Source organism: Hyperoodon ampullatus (assembly GCF_949752795.1).
Source record: "Hyperoodon ampullatus genome assembly, chromosome: 10".
Lineage (NCBI taxonomy): Eukaryota > Metazoa > Chordata > Mammalia > Artiodactyla > Ziphiidae > Hyperoodon > Hyperoodon ampullatus.
This window is the reverse complement of record NC_136923.1, coordinates 52961127-52984055: the sequence shown is the minus strand read 5'-3', so window position 1 is coordinate 52984055 and position 22929 is coordinate 52961127. Positions and strand designations below refer to the sequence as shown.

The window sequence follows — 22929 nt, the reverse complement described above, 5'->3', positions numbered from 1 at the left end:
CCGCATACTTGTTAAGGACATCACGGCCTCCGAGACTACAAACCTGTATTAAAGCTGTCTCTAAAATAGATGAAGTTACCATCCAGGAGGCAAAGGTTGGGAGAGCCAGGAGGCTCCCCACGGCTGACCCAGAAGTGGACAGGCCAGCCCGAGACTCCCAGTGGGCCTCTTGCTTGGGGAAGACCCTTGGAGTTCGAGGTGCAGTGGGTTTCTGTGTAGGAGCACTGAGGAAGAGCCACGTGGGGCCAGAACTTCAAAAACAGCAATTTGAGGATCCATCACAGACAAACACCTGCATCTCCCTGGCCTTGCATCTCACCATTCCTGGTTAGGTGCCAGCCAAAGTAAGGGCGACTCCCCGCTCCCTCTCCCACAGAGAGCCAAACAAAGCAGGTCAGAAGTTAAAAAACCCAAGGAGAGACCAATTTAAGAGCTGTTCCTTTATCGTCCGCCTTGAACTTTAGCTTACATAACACTCCACCTGATTGTTTCCCAGCTCAGAGCTTGTACATTTTCTTTCCCCACCCTGTCAGGTCTAGCCTTTGAACTGGAGTTTATCCTTGAGTATCTGCTTGGGGGATGCTGGGGAGGTTCTGCCCCTCCCCTCCTGTGTCTCCTGGTTGCATTACCTGCTGGGTCAGGGTCAGCGGGCTGTCAAGTTCTACTGAACAGCACGCAGGTGCAGTGCAAAGAGGTGACGCTCAGGCTTCCTTCGTTGGAATGAAGTGGGATTTCTGACGAAGCTCCATCCATATCTGAGACCTGAATTTTTTCTCATTACCATTATTTTCTCATTACAACTTCATTCACACATGATGAGTGGTCCTGGGAATTCAGGCTTCTAAACAGGAGTTTGACTCCAGTGGTTTTACCCGTAGTGTCCCCAGACGTTGATCTTTTTTCAGATTGTATCTTATTCCTGGTTAGTTGGCATTTCCCTGCCTGAAATCACGCTGCTGGCCCGGTGTTGGGGTTCCCTGACTCCTTGCCAAACCCTGCTGTAATTAGTGCTTTAGGACCGCAGCTATCAGGATCTGTGCACACTGGTGGGAAGAGGGGTGGGTGAACTCCAGGGGTTCAGGGCTTCATTGCTAGCCTGAGGTCTCCACTGCTCACTGCAGTTTGGACTTTTTCCCCTTGGGACGGGGGTCGGGGGAGGGATTAAGACCCACCCTGTAGACAGCCTGGACCACAGAACCGGCCCCGGGGCTCCTATTCCTCCCCATGTCACCTAGCCCAGCATGGGTGACAGGTGACTCTTTAAATAAAGCTGGTCTCCCGGCCTGGCCTGGCTCTGTTTCATTTGTAGGGGTGTCCGTGGGATTAAGTTTCCTGTTGTTGGAGTTGAAGGAGGGTGTGATTTAAATGAATTGCCTAACAAAGTGCTAGCTTGAAAAGGGTTTTAAAAAGAAATCCATTTCTTGATAAGACTGAGGGTTTTCCTTTCACCCTCAGCTGCTGCACTGGAGCTGTGGTTTGAGGCCCCTCTGCTCTTGGTCACCGAGGAAACTGCTGAGAAAGCCTCTGGTGATTCCTGAGGTGTCACAGGGGATAGAGGAGTGTGTCTGTCTGCTCTCTATTTGATGCTCTCCTTGATGGGAGCAGTTTTGAGGAGTGCCACCAAAGAGCCTAGGCTTAGGGCTCCACAGACACGCGGGGAGCCCTCGCCCCAGCCCCACGCCGAGGGGCGGCTCTTACTGGCATTGAGAGAATTCACAGAGTCCATCTACTGCTTCCTTGATGGGCCCCCTCCCCAATTTAAATCATTCCTGCCTGTGAAAAAGATTCCTACAGCATTAAATATTCGGTTAACCTGCTGATTTGGAGGCAGTGCTTGGTAAGGTTAGCTGGCTCTTAAAATTGTCACCGAGTGTGACAGTGTCACACGGGGCCGTCGGGAAGGCCAGTGTTGGGCCTGTGTTGCCCAAGGCAGCGGACAACTGAGTAACGGAGACGCCCAGCTACTCGGGATTATAGAACTTGCCAAATTGGGGAGAGAGAGAAAGGAACAATTATATTGGGTTGTTATCCCTTATTGGAGGGATAAGATACGGCTAGTAATATTTCAAAACCTTTTTTGTTATGAATTTTCTTTTCTTACCTCTTTATTTCTGCTTCCCTTCTCGAGATGAGTGCTTTCCCTTGCTTTACATCCACCTGTCCACATGATCTCAGCCATGCAGGCCATTGAGACCCTTTTTGCTACTTCAGGGGGTGGTGGTGAAAGGTTTCGGGTGCACAGCGTCGCCCACTGTTTAAGAGGTGAGGACTGAGTTACGTGGCCACCTACAGTCTGGCCATTTTTTACAGTCAGCCTCCCAGTACCCCCGATTCTGGTCTAGAACACAACAGATTAAAACTGGGCCTTGCTTTTGCAACAGGAAACAGGAAAACTGTGTATCTGTGTCAAAATCCATCTTTTCGTGCCTGATCTGAAAGTCTATAATTTACGTGGGCGGTGATCTCCGTGTTGGAACAAATCTCTTTTATTTGCTGCTGGAAGCTGCCTGGACCACTCATTAGTACATCAGAGGTCAGGTGCAAGCCTGGGCGGCAGCTGGCACACTAATGATTTCGTAGGGCTTTGTGTGACCGCTGGCCGCCTGTGGGGCTGTAAATCGGACTCGGGGTTCTAATTTTTATCAAAACCTCCAGGGAGTTAGTCCGACTTGCCTCTTGTGAGATTAAACTTAAGATAATATTTATAGTGGAGGGCAAAGGAAAAATAATACCTAATGGGAACATTGTGGGAAGAATGGTAGTGACCTATTAGAAGTAAATTATGTGGGGCCATTGGAGTAACTCATTTATGGGCTCAAAGAGTATTTATTAGGTCTTTAGCTGTGAGGAGCCCGTGCTGAGGGGCTCCGAGCTTCACCCCACCACCGCTAGGTGGTCGCTGGGAGGGTTTCCCCCTCACGTATTATTCTTTAGGTATAATTTACATAAATAAAAAGATACTTTTTAAGAGCTGTTCCTTTATCGTCCGCCTTGAACTTTAGCTTACATAACACTCCACCTGATTGTTTCCCAGCTCAGAGCTTGTACATTTTCTTTCCCCACCCTGTCAGGTCTAGCCTGACATTTTGACAATTCTTTTAAAATTTTTGGTCATGCTGCACATCTTGCGGGATCTTAGTTCCCCCACCAGGGATCGAACCTGAGATCCCTGCTGCCGCCATAGAAGCGCTAAGTCTTAACCACTGGACCGCCAGGGAGTTCCCCATTTTGACAATTCTATACACCTGTGTACCTACTCCTTCCACCAAGACAACATAAAGACACATCCATGGCTCCAGAACATCTCCCTTGAGTTCCTTCCAGTCACACCTGTGTCCACCCGCAACTTCTTTGATTTTTTTTTTTCACCTTAGTTTTGCCTTCACAGAAATAGAATTATGCAGTATATACTTTTTTGATTCTTGTTTTTCCATCAGGCATCTGTGTGATAGCACAAAATCAGTAATTCGTTCTCATTGCTAAGAGTATTCTACTGTGTGGACATATACCTGTCTGTTTCTCTGTTGATAGGGAAGTTTGATTTTTATTTTTGAACTGGAAGAATTTTTAAACACCCACATTTTATTCAAGTCAACAAGTTTATTTGTGAAAAACCATTTGGTAGGCAGTAACCCCAAACACAGTTCTGGTATGTTCCAGAGTGTCACTGAATGTTATGTAACTTGGATCTGTTGGAGGAAACCCCCCAGCACAGGGGTGTCACCTGCTCTTTTGTGGGGGCCATTGTTAAAGCCTTCCAGGAAGGAGAGAAACTGCAGGCTGTGGGCAGTCAACCCTGCTGGCCTTGGTGGTGACAGCCAGCTGTAACTGTGCCTCAAAGCTGTGTGGTTGGGCAAAGATACCAAGACTCCAGCCTGAAAACCAGAATGCAACCAGCAGGCAAATGAATAGTCCAGAGAGCGAAGGAGCTCTTGCAGGTTGGGTCCCCCCAGAGGTTTGGATGGAGAACTTGTTTATCAGCATCTGGGGAGGAAGCAGGATGGATACGGGCCTATGAGGAGGCTCTCAGTGATGCCAGTGCGGCTGCGGGGGGCCTGAGTATAGCCGGGCTGGCATAGGGAGGGCACTCCAGGTACTCGAAGTGCAGGGACAGAGGCATAGCTTGTCTCTGGAGTTCCCACGTGTGTTGTCCCACACTGAGTAATTTGTGACATCCTGATGATACCTTTATAAAACATGCTTCTTTGGGGGACTTCACAAAGGCTCTGAGAAGTGCTGACTGTAGCTCCACGTGGGAAGCACTGTCTTCTGCCTGCTCTTTTTCCTACCCTCCTCGTCACCTCGACCTCTGCCCTTAGAGCTCCCTTGGAGGATTCTCCTGCCCTGAAAACCCAACTGCACAGTCCCCTTGTATCGTCAGGATCCCAGAAAAACACACACACCTCGGTTATATGTCCTTCCTTGCCTCCTAAAGGCCCTATTTGAGTCAGATTTACTGCTGCAGCCTCAGTTTTAGGAGGGGAGCTGTGGTAAGAAATATTTGTAAGGCTCTTTTGTCTATGACTCTGGCAACACTGGAGGAAGGCGGTGTGTGTCATTGTTCTCTGGGGCTTCAGTGCTATAGGGGAAGTGGTTTCCTTTCTAGGATGAACTCATTTTCATGCTTTTTAATAATTCTGACAGTTTTCTGAGCCAAAAATTGAGGTGTTTTTTTCTCTCTTTCACCAAATCTGCAAGTGAGCTCAGCCAAATTCAGTCATTTAACTGTAGAAACAGAACTTACTCCTTTAATTACCTGTGGCTTTTTATAAAAAGGCAATGGTTCTGCATTTTGCATGTGTTAATATTAGAAGCTGTGTGCCCAGGGTGGGTTCTTCCTGGAGGAGGGCCCTGAGACAGGGAATATAAAGTATAAGATATAAATGCTGCTGGAATATAAAGTGGGGATCCCATGTGCCTGGCTCTGGGGTGTTGGGACCTTGGTCCCACAAGCAGGGGAGCAGGTGATAGGGAGGAACAGGAAACTGGAGGAAGCCTCGTGGGTTGAGGCACTGGAGGAGCTGGGTCTTGCTGGGTGGTACATGGTGGTTGGTCACTGTTGGGAAGCAGTGGTCATTGGGAGTGTGAAAATTTTCTTCTGAAAAATAGGAAAGGGATCATGATGTGGCTTTTGCAGTGGCACAAAAACCTCTGGGGAACAGCATGGGACGTTCAGTTATCATTGAACTATGCTTTCCCTTGGCACCAGCAACCACATTGAGTCTAAAGTTGTTAAGAGCTGGGCTGGGAGTTCCCTGGCGGTCCAGTGGTTAGGACTCAGCGCTCTCACTGCTGTGGCCCGGGTTCGATCCCTGGTCGGGGAACTAAAATCCTGCAAGCCGCGCGGCTCAGCACAGCCAAAAACAAAAAAAGTTGTTCGAGCTGACAGCATTCCTGTTTCCAGCCCTTCCTTTTCAAATTTGCCTTGTCCACAGGAGCCAAAAAATTTGGCCTAGAACTGCTCTGACCCCACTTGTACACCCCCATGTACACCCCCATCCCACTCTACCACCTGGTAGTCTTAACTCCTTCTCTTGTCTGTTGAGCCCAGGAATGACTCTTGTTCAGCTAGCTGGCCTTGGCAGGTCTTTTACCCTAGCCCTTGGGATTAGATGTGCCTTGACAATTCAACGTTTATGATTTTGGAAAGCTTATACTGCGAAACAGCACCACAAAGTAATGAATATTAGCAGTTCTTCAGTAAAATATATGAAAACTCACACTAAATGGTATAGATAAAAATTTGAGATCATTTTCACACCAGTTCAGGTTTTGCTGCCAAACAGCTTGTGTAAAAACTTTTGGTTTCCAGATCTGTTGAATTTGGGGATTGCAGAAGGGGGTTCTGGGCTTGTATGGGGCTACCCATGTTTGTTTCACCGGGTGTTTGAATGATACCCTCTGGGACTGCCCTCTTCCTTTACATTGCCTGAGACCACCCTCACTGTCCACCTCTGGAATCATCCCAACAAGCGACCCCACTCGCCTCTACCCTTGTGTTTTGGAAAATCTAACAGCCAATCCTGAGCACACAAAACACAAACCTTGCTTTCTTGCTGCTCCTCTGGGGCTTCTTTTCAGTCTCAGCCTCCACCTTCCACCTTCCAGCCAAGCAGAGTGGACCTGGACTCCCAGTCCCACATTGCCCGGCTCCCTGGTGTCCCCATGCCGGCCTTTCGTGTAGGTCTGATCTTGTTTGGGAACAGAAATTGGCACTTGACAACCTTTGTTCTTCACACGAATGGAGGTTGACCTGACATCAATTTATTAAATTTGAGAAGCCTTACTGTCCACACATGCAAGTAGATATTTTCCTTCTGATTTCTCCAATGATGGAACAGTTGAATATATTATCAAATTGACAATTCTGGGCTTTGTAAAGAACAATATAAAAGGATATTCACTGCAGCATTGCTTGTGAGTTTTCAAAAATCAGGAAACAACATTAAAATCCTATCATCTGCAGGTGACATACCATGCAGCCATTCATAAAACAGGCAGCCCAACTCAAAACATTCTCCCAGTTAATATAATTAAGTGAAAAGGTCTAGTATAATGCTCTCCTATTTGTGTCTTTAAAAAGCTCACCTATGCATAGAATATAGCATATTTTTGGATGATTATATAAAAAAGTAGAAACAACTGAAAATTGGGTCAGATTTTTTTTTTTTTTTAATGGCTGCGTTGGGTCTTCGTTGCTGCACACGGGCTTTGTCTAGTTGCAGCGAGTGGGGGCTACTCTTCCGCGGGCTTCTCATTGCTGTGGCCTCTCTTGTTGCGGAGCATGGGCTCTAGGCACAGGGGCTTCAGTAGTTGCAGCACCTGGGCTCAGTAGTTGTGGCGCACGGGCTTAGTTGCTCCGAGGCATGTGGGATCTTCCTGGACCAGGGATAGAACCTGTGTCCCCTGCATTGGCAGGCGGATTCTTAACCACTGTGCCACCAGGGAAGTCCCTGGGGCAGATTTTTTAAAAACGACTTACGCCTGTGTATCTTCTTGCATTAAAAATGCATATGTGTTCCCTAACTTGTCTTAAAAAGTTTCCGACTCCTTTCCCCCAGAAAGAAGTAACTTGTCCACAGCTGGACTCTACTGTCTTGAGCTGGTGGTGATTGTGTAAGAAGGAGGGTCCAGATTCCTTTCTTTCTCCTCTTCCCAGGCCCCCCCAAGACCACAGCTCTGGCCAGAGATGTAGGAGGGCTTCTGTGAGTTTGAGAACACCGGCATTCAATGTATTTTCCCTAAATCAAGTAAAGCTTGGTTTTGGTGTTGTTGGATAGACTTAGTTGCGTGGCTGGACTTTACTCCTTGAATTTGGTTTACTATTTTTTTTTTTTTTTTTTTTTTTGTGGTATGCGGGCCTCTCACTGTTGTGGCCTCTCCCGTTGCGGAGCACAGGCTCTGGATGCGCAGGCTCAGCAGCCATGGCCCACGGGCCCAGCCGCTCCGCGGCATATGGGATCCTCCCAGACCGGGGCACGAACCCGTATCCCCTGCATCGGCAGGCGGACTCTCAACCACTGCGCCACCAGGGAGGCCCTACTATTTTTTTTAATAGGAGAGCCTGCCGAGTGTTACATACAGATAAGGCTTCTGGTTGTCACCAGCCCACCTCCGCTGCGTGTCTGTAGTGGTGGGTGGAAACCTCCTTGTGTCAAGGCCTGAGTTTGTGGGAGGCCACATGTCCCCAGTCATTTTAAGGGATGTCAAAGAAATCTCAAAAAGTAAGTTTATAGCAGTTAATATTTATTATTTCAGTTGGGGGATCTTGACAATGAGAGGCCCCCTCCATACTTTTCTGTTTACACTTCTCACTGATGTGGATAGTTGTATTTTAACCTGGTGCTCCAACGTGAGTGAGTGTGTGTGTGTGTGTGTTCCTTGTTGGATCACATGTATCAATAATATAAAACTTAGAACATTCTTGTTCATTAACAGAGCACGCTTTGTTTAAGCCCTGGCTAAGGTAAACCTGCCTGCTTGGTATATTTATTTATTTATTTATTTCCTCTAACCCCCACCTCCCACCCCCATTCCTCTCCTTCGGGGCTCACATTCCTAGGTCTTTGTCTCCACTGGTATTTTAGAAATTTTGGGAGAGGAAGGCAGTGGGTGGGGCGTGTTCTGGAAGCTGGGGGCAGGGGAGAGGGTGGTCACTTGCAAGGTCAGAGGTCAGGCCTGCCCCATTCAGCTGGGCAGCCAGATTGTCGCCATGTGGGGGGGGGAGGGGGCGTGTCCGCACATCTGCCCGGGAAGCCCCAAACAGGCAGCTCAGGCCTTGGAATTCCTGCCGCCAGAGGACTGCTCCTTCCCAGAGCCACAGTTCATGGCCTCTGCCACATTTCTTTCTGGCGGTTGGCCCTCTGAACAGTCATCCAGTTTATTCTTTTAAAATAACCTTAAGTAAGCTGGTTCAGAGAGTGTTGCACCCATGCACACCCGTGTGCACCTTTGCCTATTCACTGAGTCTCATAAGCTCTAAAATTGTAAGTTTTTGACCTTAGAAATTGCCAGGTGAGTGAGATGTGGAGCTTCTAAATGGAGTGTGACATCTTCCCAAAGTTTTGCTCTGATATTTCACTAGAAAGTTTCCAAAATGTGGGACTTCCCTGGTGGTCCAGTGGTTAAAACTCCATGCTTCCACTGCATGGGGCCCAGGTTTGATCCCTGGTCCGGGAAACTAAGGTCCCACGTGCTGAATGGTGTGGCCAAAAAAATTTTTTTTACAAAATGTGATCGCATTTTCAGGTTTTAGACAGTGTGTTCTTTTTTAAAAAATCAACAGTTAATTAAAAGCACCACTGAGGCTCTGCTTTTACCCACTTATACTGTCACCCCCAGCCCCATCCCCCGTGGTCCTACAGTCAGTCTGGAACAGCAGAAGCACTGGCACTTCCAAGATCACAGGGTGTTCTAGGCGCTTAGAGCTGCGTCAGTCCCACGTGAAACACTGTCAGGTGGGGTCACATCCCAGGACCCCCGTTTGCCCATTTTAGAGGTACCTGGACTCTCAAGGCTGGACATGTGGGGGCCTGCAGCCTAAGGTTCTTCCCTACTCGCAGGAGCCCCACAGACTCCTAAAGCAGGGGGACACTAGTCAGTCCACACAGTTGTCCAAGAAAAGGTTAACTCCTGAGCAGAGGTAAAGAGAAGATTGCTTAGCTGTTTGGTAAGAGCAGGGAGCCTTGTGCCAGGAGATTTTCACACTTCACATTAGCAGGAGTGATCCCTTTATTCCCGTGACAAATGGAGGCAGCAGAGGGGAGGGATGTGGTTGAGTCGTGGAAACTGGCTGGAGAATTGCTTTAGCACCATGTCGTAAACTGAGAGTGTCGGGGCATTTCCCCACATTTATCCAGTTTAGCATTTTTCGGTTAGTATCTAAGGCTGGCTTGGGAATTTTAGATTTATCAAATGAGAAAGATTAGATAGTCTCTAAATGGTGGACCTTCTTCAAAAAGTGATTAGCCTTCACAAAGGAAGGCAGATGCCTCCGGGGTTCCGTCTCCCACGGCTGCTGGAAACGTACAGCACAGGACAAAAATCGGCACTAAAGTTACAAACCCGATCACGTTTCCCTCCTGTAAAATAGGGTCCAGAAAACTTGCCGTATCACAACCATTTCTTCAAAGTAGGAACGTGATATCCTAAGTCTTTCCTTTTTCCATTCCTGGACCCAGAGTTCTTGGAGAAGCAACCTAACCCCTGCTGGATCACACACCCCCTACGTGGAGCAGCCTGTTCAGCTGACAGTCATTTGGGCAGTCATTTCCTCGTGGACACGCACTACGCCGAGACTTTGGTTGGAATAAAATAAATAACCTGGAGAATGAGAGGAGCCACGTTCTCGCTCTGCCCCAGGCCCTTTCTGTGTGCGACTTTCAGCCTAATAGGAACTTTCTGGGTCTCTGTGCTTTGTGCTTTGGACAGGGTAACCAGCCTCTATGCGTTGGGACCAGCCCTTGCTCCCTATGCAGCCTCTTCCCCTGGAGATTGAGTGCTTGTGTATGTGAAAGACACCCCCCCCCGCCCCAGTCCCGACACACACACATGCCCCCTTCCCTGCCTGTCTAGTGTTGGCTCGCTTTCCTTCACCCCAGGTGTACCAGAGGCAAACTGAAGCTCTGCTCTTGAAAGCAAGCCAGCAAACATTTATAGACAGCGGCGCTAAGTGCCGGCTCTGGGGAGGGATGCAGCGGAACTGGCCCCGTTCTGTGCCAAGGTGCTTTGGCTCCTGAGAGCTCGGCTCTCAGCAGGTTTATCAGCAGGTGGAGGTGGTGCCAAGCCGCTCCCCACCCCCCCACCCCCAGCAGCACGCAGGGCCCCAGGGAGGCACAGAGCATCGTATAAAGCAGCGCTGTCAGCACCGGCTGCCTCCCAGGGTCAGCTCCTTGGAACAACTTGGCAGGAAGAAGAAAGACAAGAAGCTGGCTGACTTTACCATTAGCCTTTGGCCTCTGTTCCAGAAGCTTAAGTCCGCACCTTGCTTGAGTGCCTTGGGTGCACTCGTGTCCTTGATGGGGGGACGGTGGCAGCCAACTGCCGTGTGAGGGGGATTGATCCTGGCCCCCAGCCTGGTTTCCACCCCAGAGCGTGGGGTGACAAGAGGAACTTGTCGATTTATCCTTTCATTCCGGCCACCAATCTCAGACCATGGAGACAATCTTGGAACCTTTCTGGGTAATTAATCTCAGATACAGGGAAATCTCTTATGGAGGATGATTGTTTTCTTTTGTTTTTGTTTTAAATAGTTTTATTCATAGGACTGTATAATTACTGTCAATTACTAAGGTCAGTTGATGAGCACCACATTTAAAAAATTTTTTTTACCTTTTTTTCAGCCACACTGCGCGGCATGCTGAATCTTAGCTCCCCAAGCAGGGATCGAACCCGTTCCCCCTGTAGTGGAAGCGCAGAGTCTTAAGCACTGGACCCCCAGGGAAGTCCCTGGAGGATCATTTTGTTTTATCTTTGCCTTTGCGGTGTCTCAATTGTGGTTGTGAATGGAACTGGAGTAGAACGAGGGTGTTGGTTGTTTTTTCTTTGGGTGGGGATGGGGGGAGCAAGTTGTCCTCACAGTCGCCTGCGGGGCTCCCGCTCCCTATGGGGTGTGCTTGTTTATTGTGGGGTCCTGGGATCCAGAGCACCCCGCCACCCACCCCCTTGTCATTAACACCTGGCCCTCTCTGGTCCCCAGGTGCTGCACCTGTACTGTGACACGTGCTCAGTGCCCATCTGCCGAGAGTGTACTGTGGGCCGGCACGGCGGCCACAGCTTCGTCTACCTCCAGGAGGCGCTGCAGGACTCACGGGCGCTCACCATCCAGCTGCTGGCTGATGCCCAGCAGGGCCGCCAGGCCATCCAGGTCAGTCCCTCCCCACCCTTCACCTGTTTCCCTGGTTCTTTCTTGCATATAAAATCTTCCCCACTCCCTTTCAGATGGCGTGTGTAGATTATTGGGCAGACTCCAGTGTCTGGAGGCCATGGGACAACGCCCCACATGAGCCCATGTGACACCCATGCAGCAGCAATCACATGGTGGGGGCAGTGCATGGAGACCTCACAGTCTGGTGAAGATGACAGTGATGTGGCTGTAGTTACTGGCTGGTCAGGGCTTCTTCCAGATACCCTGGCTGGACCCCTTCACATCAGCTGCCTGTTTGCCATCCAGCTGCCTCCCCAAATCCAAGTGGATATTAGGGTGTTCAGTCAGGACTATAGAAAGACTGGGTGCTCACCTTGCTACTCAGATTTGTTTATAGGTGAGAAATAAGTGAGCATGGGAAATTTTATTTAAGGTTGAATCTCAGACTCTTTCCTGGGTGATAAATAAAGGTCATGCCATGGTTATTTACTTTTATTTTTAATTTTATTTTATTGGAAGCATTAGCTATTGCTACGCTATGCCATGCTATTTTATTCTATTCTATTGGAAGCATTAGATGTCCTGGTAATTTAGACCCTTGTTTCTGTTGAATTCCCATCCCTCTGGGGCTAGGAGGGGACACGTGTAACTCTGAGATACAGTGAAGTTCTCTTACATAGGCAGGTAATAGTGTGCCCTAATTTTTGAATCTTCTTGCCTGATCCAGGTGACAAGGTTTTAGGAGAACAAAAAAAAACATAGGTTGTTTCCCTCACCTGGTTGGATAAGCTTGAAGGTCAAGAAACATTGCTAGGGGGCTTCCCTGGTGGCGCAGTGGTTGAGAGTCCGCCTGCCGATGCAGGGGACACGGGTTCGTGCCCCGGTCCGGGAAGATCCCACATGTTGCGGAGCGGCTGGGTCCGTGAGCCATGGCCGCTGAGCCTGCACATCCGGAGCCTGTGCCCTGCAACTGGAGAGGCCACAACAGTGAGAGGCCCGCGTACCGCAAAAACAAAAAAAAAAACAAAAAAAAAAACAAAAAAAACATTGCTAGGACTTCCCTGATGGCGCAGTGGTTAAGAATCCACCTGCCAGTGCAGGGGACACGGGTTCGATCCCTGGTCCGGGAAGATCCCACATGCTGTGAAGCAACTGAGCCCGCAAGCCACAACTACTGAGCCCACGTGCCACAACTGCTGAAGCCCATGCTCCGCAACAAGAGAAGCCACTGCAATGAGAAGCCTGCACCGCAATGAAGTATAGCCCCCACTCGCCACAACTAGAGAAAGCCTGCGCACAGCAACGAAGACCCAACACAGCCATAGATAGATAGATAGATAAATATTTTTAAAAGTAATCGAATAGGAAACTGTTTAGAACGAGTATTTGAATACATGAATTATTTTTAACATAAGACTTTTTTTGGAAATGGTAAAGAATCAATCGTGTGTTCTAGGGCGGGCAGATGGTTTAGGATTTTAATAAGTTTCTCAGCAGCTATCAGCATTCCTATGTGTGATACTGAAGTGATCTTTCTGATGAGTCAAGTAATCTGATATCCAAGTCACTTTCACTCTTCACGAAAGTACGTTTTGGTCACTTATGTAATTAGAGGATTTCATAAAGGTGCACAGATTCCCCGGGGGACATCCAGAGTTTGGGTCAGGAATATAGTTGCTCTCCATGTAAGACAGCCTTGATTCATTACTTTTATTTCTTTCATCACATTTAAGATGCCATTAACTGTAAGATATGCACATTTATTTTATATACAGCTAACAAAGGGAAAAAACCCACTGACAGTGTTAAGATGAATCATAGTTTCAAAGATATTAAATGTGATAAAAATTACATTTTAGAGTGAACTACAGTAATTCCCCCATCTGGTACCGGTATGGTGGCCTTTGAGCTTATGGGTGACACTTGCATTCTCTAGTATCTTCTATCAGGACACTTTAAATACCTGTCATCAGGCCACCACTGTTCTCCATGGCAGACATCACTAATCACTTTCTGCACCCTTCCCTGTGAAACCCAGATTTGGCCTCAGACTCCTCCTCAGTACTAAGTGGCCACCACTCAGCAGTCAGCTGGCATCACTGACTTGCCTCAACTTCAAGTGTTTGATTGAATCTGTTAACATTTGAAGTTAACATTTTTTCTCAAGCCCCCATGCTTGTTAGGTGACCCACCCTCCCTCCCTCCCTCCCTCCCTTTTTCCTTCCTTTCTTTCCTTCTCTTTCTTTCTTTCAAGTGTGTGATTCTGTTTTCAGAGTTTCCCCAGCCCTTTTACCCACTGCCATTTTCCCCCAACCCACCTGCCTCTTGGCGTCCTTCAAATGCCCTGCTTAGATAATGGGAACTAGTTAAGCAGGTCCTGGTCTGCACGTCTTGGAATGCAGTGCTTGCCGGCATGTTGTGTAGGATTTGGAGAAGAAAGATCCATTTGGTCTCTTCACATAGGACTTTTATGACTCTAGGAATGGGGATGACTCAAATTATAGCCAGAGCTTTGCTCCCCTTTGACCTATTTGGAAAATGGAAGAAATAGTTCCTGTCATAGGATGGGAGTTAACCCAAGGGCCTGCTAGGGACCTGGGAGGAAACAGTGGGAGCAGCCTGGCTAGGAGGGTAGGCGGCGACCACCCCTGCTCTCCGGCCAATTCTTGCCCTGTAGGAATGTGGGCCTGATATTTCCATATCTTCTGATTTTAATGGAAATTCAGTTTGGTTAAGTAATACGATGTTAATATAAACAGAAGGCAGTTTGCTGCCTTTGCTTTCCATCGAGGAAGCGTTAAAGAAATGTTGTGGACATAGGCTTGGTTGCCTCAGTCAGATATTGATGTGGATACCAGCTCTGTGCTAATTAATAACCAACACATCTGAAAACAGGGTATACCGGTTAATAACCTACCAACCTACCCTTTCACAGTCATGCTATGTGAGGCTGGGGCTGCAGTGTTCATTTCAAACCACGTGTCTGGAAGTGGGGAGAAGGGACTTGCTTCTTCCTTTTGACTTCCTGTTCTTATCAGCAGTATTTTTTTACCCTGGCAGCAGAAGTTGGTTCCAGTTTCCAGCTTTTGCCACTCCCAGAATGAGCTGGGCCTGGGGTGTCCTTCCCCCATACTTCTGGGTCCTGGTAACCCCTACTTTCTTTGTTCTCTGAGCCCAAGGGGTGGTAGCTACTGACTGCAGTTACTGTCTTAATCCTCAGTGTGCCCTTTGCATTAGCAGTTCCCCGCTTCCCGTTTAACCAAATTCCCTGTATTAAATCGTCTCTGCTTAAATGTCTAGTGAGGTTTCTCTTCCTCTGAATCAATCCTGACAGATAGCCCGAGACACCCTGTTATGGTATCTGCTTACATGCACACTTACTTGATCCGTCAGTCTAACTTTTTGTGTTTCGGGTAATTTGGATACAGCCATCTATTTCAACTTGTTGGCTACTGTATTAGTTTCCTAGGGCTGCTATAAACCAGGTAACTTAAAACAATAGGAATTTGTTTTCTCACGATTCTGGAGGATAGAAGTCAGAAATCAAGGTGTCAGCAGGGCTATGCTCCACGTGAAGGCTCTAAGGAAGAACCTTCCCTTGCTTCCTCCTGCAGGTCGTGGTCTGCACGTCTTGGCTTGTACCTGCGTTACTTCCAGTTTCTGCCTCCATCCTCACGTGGCCCTATGGGATATCAGTCACTGCATTTAGGACTTACCCTAGTCCAATACGACCTCATCTTAACCACGTTCTGAAGTTGCAGGCACGCCTCAATTTTGGCAGGACGATATTTAACCCAGTGCAGTTATGTAGTGCTTTGATAGGACACGGTTATGGCCATAGACACGAGCAAGTATAAAATGTATAGATTGTTCCTGTTAGAACCCAGTGCTAAGTACCGTGCACTGTGTACCTGGCCCACCTTAGTTCAGTCTGTAATGACACTTGGGACAGGATAGTAAAGATGGAACGGAAACACTGTGGATAGGTGTCCTTTACTTCCGATTTTAGAGAAGAAGTGGCATCTGAGCTGGGTTTTGAGATTTTAAGGTGACTTTGGAAGAGAAAGGCATCCCAGGCCAAACTGTGAGCCACCCAGATCGGCCAGGTGCCAGCTCCGATCCGCTCAGTGGATCCTTAGGCCTCACGGGGATGGGGGCAGGGAGTGCAGTGAGCAGGTGTCATCAGACTGAGAGGGTGAAAGGTGGTCATTTAGGGGTCCCAGTTGTAAGTGACTGAATGAGTCATAGCTGATTAGCCGGGAGCATATTCATGAAAATAAGGCTGGTCATGTATTGTTTGATCCATTTGTGTGAGATATCCAGGATAGACAAGTCTGTAGAGACTGTAGGTTATGCATGCAATGGGGGAGAGGGAGGGGAGATGGAAAATGACTGCTTCACAGGCGTGGAAGCTTCGTTTTGGGTAAAGGTGTTCTGGAGCCAGATAGTGGTGGTGACTGCACCACATTGCATGTGCTGAATGTCACTCGTGGGACATTTTATGCTGCATGTATTTTATTACTACAATTTAAAAACAAAACAAGGTAGGAAGTGTGAATAGGCCTATCTGTATGATGTGAGCTAAGTAGGATGAGGGGAGAGGATGACCAGGGGCTGGACTCAGCTCTTCCCATATATTGTCCTGCATTTTTCTCACTTTCACTCTGAAGTTGGAGAAGGCCAGGAGCTTGTCTGAACTGGTAGGAGGTGGAGCTAGGATTTGAACCTGGGTTTCCTGAGCCCTAGGATGACCATCCAGCCTGGCTTGTCCAGGACTGTGCCTGCTTTAGATGTGTTTCATGTCCCAGAAACCGTTCTCTGCAGGGCACACAGATGACTGGTCACCTGTAGCTGATTCCTGAACCCAGGCAGGTTCTAAACCCTTCAGGCTTCCCTGGGTCCCTCCTGATCTGGGACACCTGCTCTAAAGCCTGTTGCAGCATTTACAGTCAGTTTGGACTCCCTGATTTAATACCTCAGTATCTCCAATCCTTGTGGCTTTTCAAGGCACATCATGTAATATTCATGAAAACACCAGGCCTCTGTCTGGATTAATTTTTTATGAACAACCATACGTCTGATTAAACGGGCTGATTTACGGGGGCTGATGGTACAGGGTCGGGGCATGGGGGTGCAGAGGTGGTCTCTGGCCATAGGCATGGCTTCTCAGGGGCATCAGACACTGTTTCCCAGTTTGCACTTGGTGTTGGTTCTGAGCTGGGCTGCGGCCTGTTGCACACCTTCCCCCAAGGGATGTGCCCGGCCTGCGAGGTTTCCCCCAGGTGGGGAGCCTGGCCGGAAAGTCTGTGGGAAGTTGCTCGTGCACCTGCAGTAGTACATTTCACATCTGATCCCCAGTCCGTTTTGGGCTGTGACCCAGCTACACTGGTTTCACTGTGTCAGACTATCTCTTAATAGTCCTGACATTCACTGTGTAAGTGCCATTTCTCATACAAAGAAATGCAGCCCTTGCCAAGCAGCTCCTTCAGTTACATGTCAAACAGATGCCCTTCTCTCCCCCAGTGCCTGCTTTCTTTCCAAGGACGTGGACCTCGAGGTCTGGGTTGGGGGCCTAAGGCGTTAGCTTTTCGGGGCTGAAGAAAGCAGCCTTAAGTGTTGCGTGTGAGGAGGGAAGGTACTTCTTGCTCTGAGATTGTTTTTGGTTTTCCAGCTGAGCATCGAGCAGGCCCAGACGGTGGCGGAGCAGGTGGAGATGAAGGCAAAAGTGGTACAGTCGGAGGTCAAAGCTGTGACTGCAAGACACAAGAAGGCCCTGGAGGAGCGGGAGTGTGAGCTGCTGTGGAAGGTAACGTGTGGGGGGGGGGCTTGCATGCCCACCCCACCCTGGGGCTCCTCGGTGGCCGGCACAGCCTCTGAACCACAGCAGGGTGACAGCATGCTGATGTCACACCCTGGATCCCGGCTCTGAGTTTAGAACACTTGGTAGTTTTCTCCTAAGTTTGTCTGCAGAAAGATGCAGGGGTCCCCCTGCAAGTAGTAAGACGACAAGAAGCCTTTTCAGAAGCAGTCGGGTCCCCGAGACTGGACAGAGTCTCAAGTTTTCTGTTGCAGGCACTCAGGTGGAAGCAGAAAGAAGGGAGTACAATGGAGACTGCTGTTAGGAAAGCAGGCTGCTAACACACGTCCTTAGTTTTGGTGTCCCGGCTGGTTGGACTTCCTGACCCCTTGTGGAAAACCAGTTTTCCACTGGTGGGGGCAGTGAACGTGTGCCCTTTCTTCCTGTTGGAGCCGGAAAGAGCACTGAGCACGCTGTTGTGCTGTTTAGATAAAATCAGCTGGAGGGGTGACTCGCCCCGCCCACGTCCCCCGCAGCATTTTCTTCTCTGATCTTGCGCTCTCACTCAGGTAGAAGAGGGCACATGCCTAAGAGGGGCCAGTACCTCATGCCAGTTCAACTGGGATCACCTTCTCTGAACCCAGGAACAAGACTATACAGAGCTGATGTGAACGGGTGTGTCTGGGTGTGTGGTGCTTGTTTGGCTTATTGCAAACTATATGATGGTGGGGACCGCATGTCGATTTCTGAAAGTGATCCTCGCCAATTTCCTGTCCCCTAAGAGAGTAAATTGTATTGGCCTTTGGGAAGGTTGTGTGGGCTTTTGCGTTGCCTCTTCCTTTGAGTTAGCTCTGTATCTAGCTGCTTTCTGCTTCTTCTGACTCTCTACTGCCTTTTGACAGAAGAGAAGAGTCCTTGGATGGAAACAGTCCAAGATTTAATTCACATGATTTGTTCAGGCACCTTTGTGGGCCTGACACAGTTTTCAGACCCTCCGATGTCCCCAAGGTCTGCCAGTCCCATGCCACCCACGAATGTTAATTATAACTGAAAGGGGGCCCCTTCTTGCAACCTGAGAGCTCTGTGGTGAACTCTGCCACAAACTTGCTCTTCTGGATCTGCTGATGAAAAGGCCTTTGTGTGCAGGGGTTTCTGCAGATCTCACCTTAGTTACCCTCCCTCCGGTGGGGCTGAGGACCTCTCCTAAGGCAGTTCTCTTTCAGGAGGAATAGAGAGCACGTTTTTTTTTTTTTTTTTTACCGTAGGAGAAGCAAGTTGGGAAGGACAGTCGGTCTCTTATTCATGTTATCAATTTCGTTTTTACTTGCCTAAAAACTCATTCTTGGATAAATCCAAAATCAGCTTGCTCATTCTGGACACACCTCAGTCCAATTTGTGCTTGCTGTTTTGCTGGGGTACCACGCCCCAAATCCTGTGGGAGTCCCCCTTCTTCTTCACTAATCACTGATTTTTCTGCTCCCTCTTGCCTGGCTCTGTCTGGGCACCTCCTTCTTACACAGTGTTGTTTTTTTTTTCTTGCATCCTGGTTATTGGAGATAACTTGAGTGCTGGGTGACCCAGTTACAGGTATCTGGATGCATGTCCTTTCTTGTGGCTTGTGCATTTCCAGTGGACATGGCTGCCTCTTGGCGGGTAGCTGCAACCATCCGGCTGAGGAATCAGAATCGAGGCCGAGAGGTTTGGCCCAGTGCAAAACCAAACGACAGGGCTTCTCTTTGATCTGTCCCCCCATGGGCTTCTCTGCACACACACGTCCTTCCAGAGTGGACAGATGAATCAGGTCCAAAATCATGTTATCCACCCCCGACAGGAAAATCGGATTAAAATCCAGCCCTTCCAACAGTGGACCCTTATTCTGAAGTAGACTTTCTGTGGCTTTTAGATTGGTCAAACACTCAGAAGTCATGGTTCTCTCTGCAAAACAGCACGCACTGGCTGGGCGACTGATCTGTTCTTTTCAGAGGAAACCACTTAAACTTAGAGGACTGAGTTATTTCCTGCAAAAGAATGGAGAACTGAACTGATAAGTCAGACAAAAATCCCACGTTCCCTAATAGTGTGAGCCGAGTCAGAAGCAGGTCAGAACCCGTGTTTACATATCATGGTGTTTTAGATTTAGAGGCCCCTTTGGAAATAATACAGGCCAACAGTTGCTAAAAAGCTGGTATCTCCAAATTTGGGGTGTGGGACCTCTCAGGCTCCCTGATGAAGATTTCTAACCCCTGTGAAGAGAGAAAACGGGACAAGGAAAGAGCTGGGTTTGTGATCCTCATCAAATCCTTCATTTTATTCTCTCCACACACAGGCTTTCTGTCTCTGATTGTGTGTGTGTGTGTGTGTGTGTGTGTGTGTTTATGTGTTTATGTGTTTATGCTGAGAGACCGAGAGAGAAATATCCTTCAGGAAACTTCAGGCCCTCTGTACATAGGAGCATTTTCGATTCAGTCTGTTGGGAGTGCATGACCAGCCTTGTACTACAATTTGTTGGTCTATCCTGCCTCTGGTCCCCTTTCTGCCACTTTTCTCTCCACGTTCAAGGCCACCTGTCCCTGACAACCCTCTGTCTAAATCAGGCCTCCCTCGTCACTGTCTGTCACACTCTTTTTCTACCCTCTAACCCCTAGCACTGTCTGAAATTGTCTTGCAGCATTTCTTTGCTTGCTTAGTATCTGTTGCTTTAAACTCTAAGCTCAGTGGGGCGGGGCCCATGTTTTCTATGGGCCACATGTACCTCCAGCGCCTGGCACAGAGTAGGTGCTCAGTGAACGTTTCTTTGTTACATGGCTGTTTCTAACTTCTATTTAATTTCTAACGGAGAGAAAATTTGCAGGAATAATAAAAGAGCCCCTTGTATCCTTTACCCAGATTCACTGATTATTTACATCTTGCCCCATTTTCATCATTCTCTCTCAGTAGGAGAGTGTGTGTGTGATCTGACAGTAAGTTGGAGTGTTGGAGACACTGCCGCTTTACACCTAAATGTTTCAGTTTATTTCCTCTGAGCAAGGATATTCTCTTAAGCACAGCTAATCAAAACCAGGAAGTTGAATCTTGATACAACACCAGTATCTAATCCTTAGTCTGTAGTCACATTTCACCAATAGTGGGTTGGTGTTTTTGTTTGTTTGTTTGTTTGGTTTGGTTTGGTTTGGGTTTTTTTGGGCCGTGCCGCATGGCTTGTAAGGTCTTAGTTCCCTGACCAGGGATCGAACCCACGCCCCCTGCAGTGGAAGCGCAGGGTCCTAACCACTGGACCATCAGGGACATCCCACCAATAGTGTGTTTAATAGCAGTGTCCTCCCAGTCCAGGTTCAGTTGTTGCGTTTAGTTGTCAGGTCTCTGTAGTCATCTCCTGTGATCAGGGACAGTTCCCCAGCCTCCCTCTGTCTTTGGATTTTGCCACTTTGGGGGAATGCAGACCAGACGTTTCTGCAGACCCTCCCTCAGTGTGAGGTTTCCCTCGGTATGAGTATGTCAGCCAATGTGCCGTTTTCTCTCTTGGTTCTAAGCCTCTGTGTCCTCTCTCCCGGCTCTCACCTTTCCCTCCAGGTAGAGAAAATCCGCCAGGTGAAAGCCAAGTCCCTGTACCTGCAGGTGGAGAAGCTGCGGCAAAACCTCAACAAGCTGGAGAGCACCATCAGCGCCGTGCAGCAGGTCCTGGAGGAGGGGCGGGCGCTGGACATCCTGCTGGCCCGAGACCGCATGCTGGCGCAGGTGCAGGAGCTCAAGACCGTGCGCAGCCTCCTGCAGCCCCAGGAGGACGACCGGGTCATGTTCACACCCCCTGACCAGGCCCTCTACCTCGCCATCAAGTCCTTCGGCTTTGTCAGCAGCGGGGCCTTCGCGCCGCTCACCAAGGCCACGGGCGACGGCCTCAAGCGGGCCCTCCAGGGCAAGGTGGCCTCCTTCACTGTCATCGGCTACGACCACGACGGGGAGCCCCGCCTCTCAGGAGGCGACCTCATGTCGGCTGTGGTCCTGGGCCCTGACGGCAACCTGTTTGGCGCGGAGGTGAGCGACCAGCAGAACGGGACATACGTCGTGAGCTACCGGCCGCAGCTGGAGGGCGAGCACCTGGTGTCGGTCACCCTGTGCAACCAGCACATCGAGAACAGCCCCTTCAAGGTGGTGGTCAAGTCCGGCCGCAGCTACGTGGGCATCGGGCTCCCGGGCCTGAGCTTCGGCAGTGAGGGCGACAGCGATGGCAAGCTGTGCCGGCCCTGGGGCGTGAGCGTGGACAAGGAGGGCTACATCGTGGTCGCCGACCGCAGCAACAATCGCATCCAGGTGTTCAAGCCCTGCGGCGCCTTCCACCACAAGTTCGGCACTCTGGGCTCCCGGCCCGGGCAATTCGACCGACCCGCCGGCGTAGCCTGTGACACCTCCCGCAGGATCGTGGTGGCCGACAAGGACAATCATCGCATCCAGATCTTCACCTTTGAGGGTCAGTTCCTCCTCAAGTTCGGTGAGAAGGGCACCAAAAACGGGCAATTTAACTACCCTTGGGATGTGGCGGTGAATTCCGAGGGCAAGATCCTGGTCTCCGACACGCGGAACCACCGGATCCAGCTGTTTGGGCCCGATGGGGTCTTCCTGAATAAGTATGGCTTCGAGGGGGCTCTCTGGAAGCACTTTGACTCCCCGAGGGGGGTGGCTTTCAACCACGAGGGCCACTTGGTGGTCACCGACTTCAACAACCACCGGCTCCTGGTTATTCACCCGGACTGCCAGTCGGCCCGCTTCCTGGGCTCAGAGGGCACCGCCAATGGGCAATTCCTGCGCCCACAGGGCGTGGCCGTGGACCAGGAGGGGCGCATCATCGTGGCCGATTCCAGGAACCACCGGGTGCAGATGTTCGAGTCCAACGGCAGCTTCCTGTGCAAGTTTGGCGCCCAGGGCAGTGGCTTTGGGCAGATGGACCGGCCCTCCGGCATCGCTGTCACGCCGGATGGGATGATTGTCGTGGTGGACTTTGGCAACAATCGAATCCTCATCTTCTAATCACATTCCTAGGCTTCTCTGTTTGGGGTGCGCGTGTGTACGTCTCTCTCTCTCTCCCCCTTTTGAAATTCAAAGAAGAAACCGTCTCAGGGAAATTTTTTTTTTCTTTTGTTTAAAGACAACAAGAAAAGTACAACATTGCTTATGTCCTACCTCATCTTTATTTTTTTACAGATGAATGTACGTATCTTTTCTGCAGGGATTGAGCCTGTGAAGTGATGATCTCTATCTACCTCAGAAACCTTTACATTTCCTTCTCCAACAGGCCCTCTGCCCTCCCAGCCTCGCTCAGTGGAGTTCACGTTTCCTCTCCCCTCCGTGGGGCGTGACATGCACAAGCCTAGCATCTCTGTGGCTGGGAGGGTGCTGGATGTGTGCGGTGGGGTGCATTCTGTAGATTGAGCCAAGCAAACACGAGAAAACTACTAAGTTAAAAAAAAGAAAAAAAACTATAAAACGTGGAAAAATGGGATTTAAGATGCTTAATTGTAGAGTATTTGTGTTCTTGAGAATACTGTGTTTATGGGGTTAGGCTGTGTGGTGTGATCTTGATCTTTTTGGGAAAAATCTTTTTTTTTTTTTTTTTTTTTTTTTAATGCTGCAACAGTGAACTTCCTGTGTTCTTTTATACCTCAGTGTGTTTCTCAACCCGTTCAGCATCAGTATCTTTTCTTATTCCTAGAAGAAGTGGCTGTGGCTTGCTAGCCAAGAAAAGCAGACCATTCCTATCTTAGGGTATGCAATC

The 22929-nt window shown here is 49.1% G+C and overlaps 1 protein-coding gene across 1 annotated transcript in view; it reads left to right on the top strand.

Annotated features, from left to right (window-relative positions):
• TRIM71 (tripartite motif containing 71) overlaps window positions 1–22184 on the top strand; it is a gene marked incomplete at both ends in the record, with an annotated part of 57956 nt that extends 35772 nt beyond the window's left edge. Inside the window, 3 exons of the mRNA XM_079714027.1 lie at window positions 11198–11365; window positions 17037–17171; window positions 20733–22184. Coding sequence (XP_079570153.1) covers window positions 11198–11365; window positions 17037–17171; window positions 20733–22184 — 1755 coding nt within the window. The remainder of the gene's footprint in view (window positions 1–11197; window positions 11366–17036; window positions 17172–20732) is intronic.
• Window positions 22185–22929: the final 745 nt, after the last annotated feature.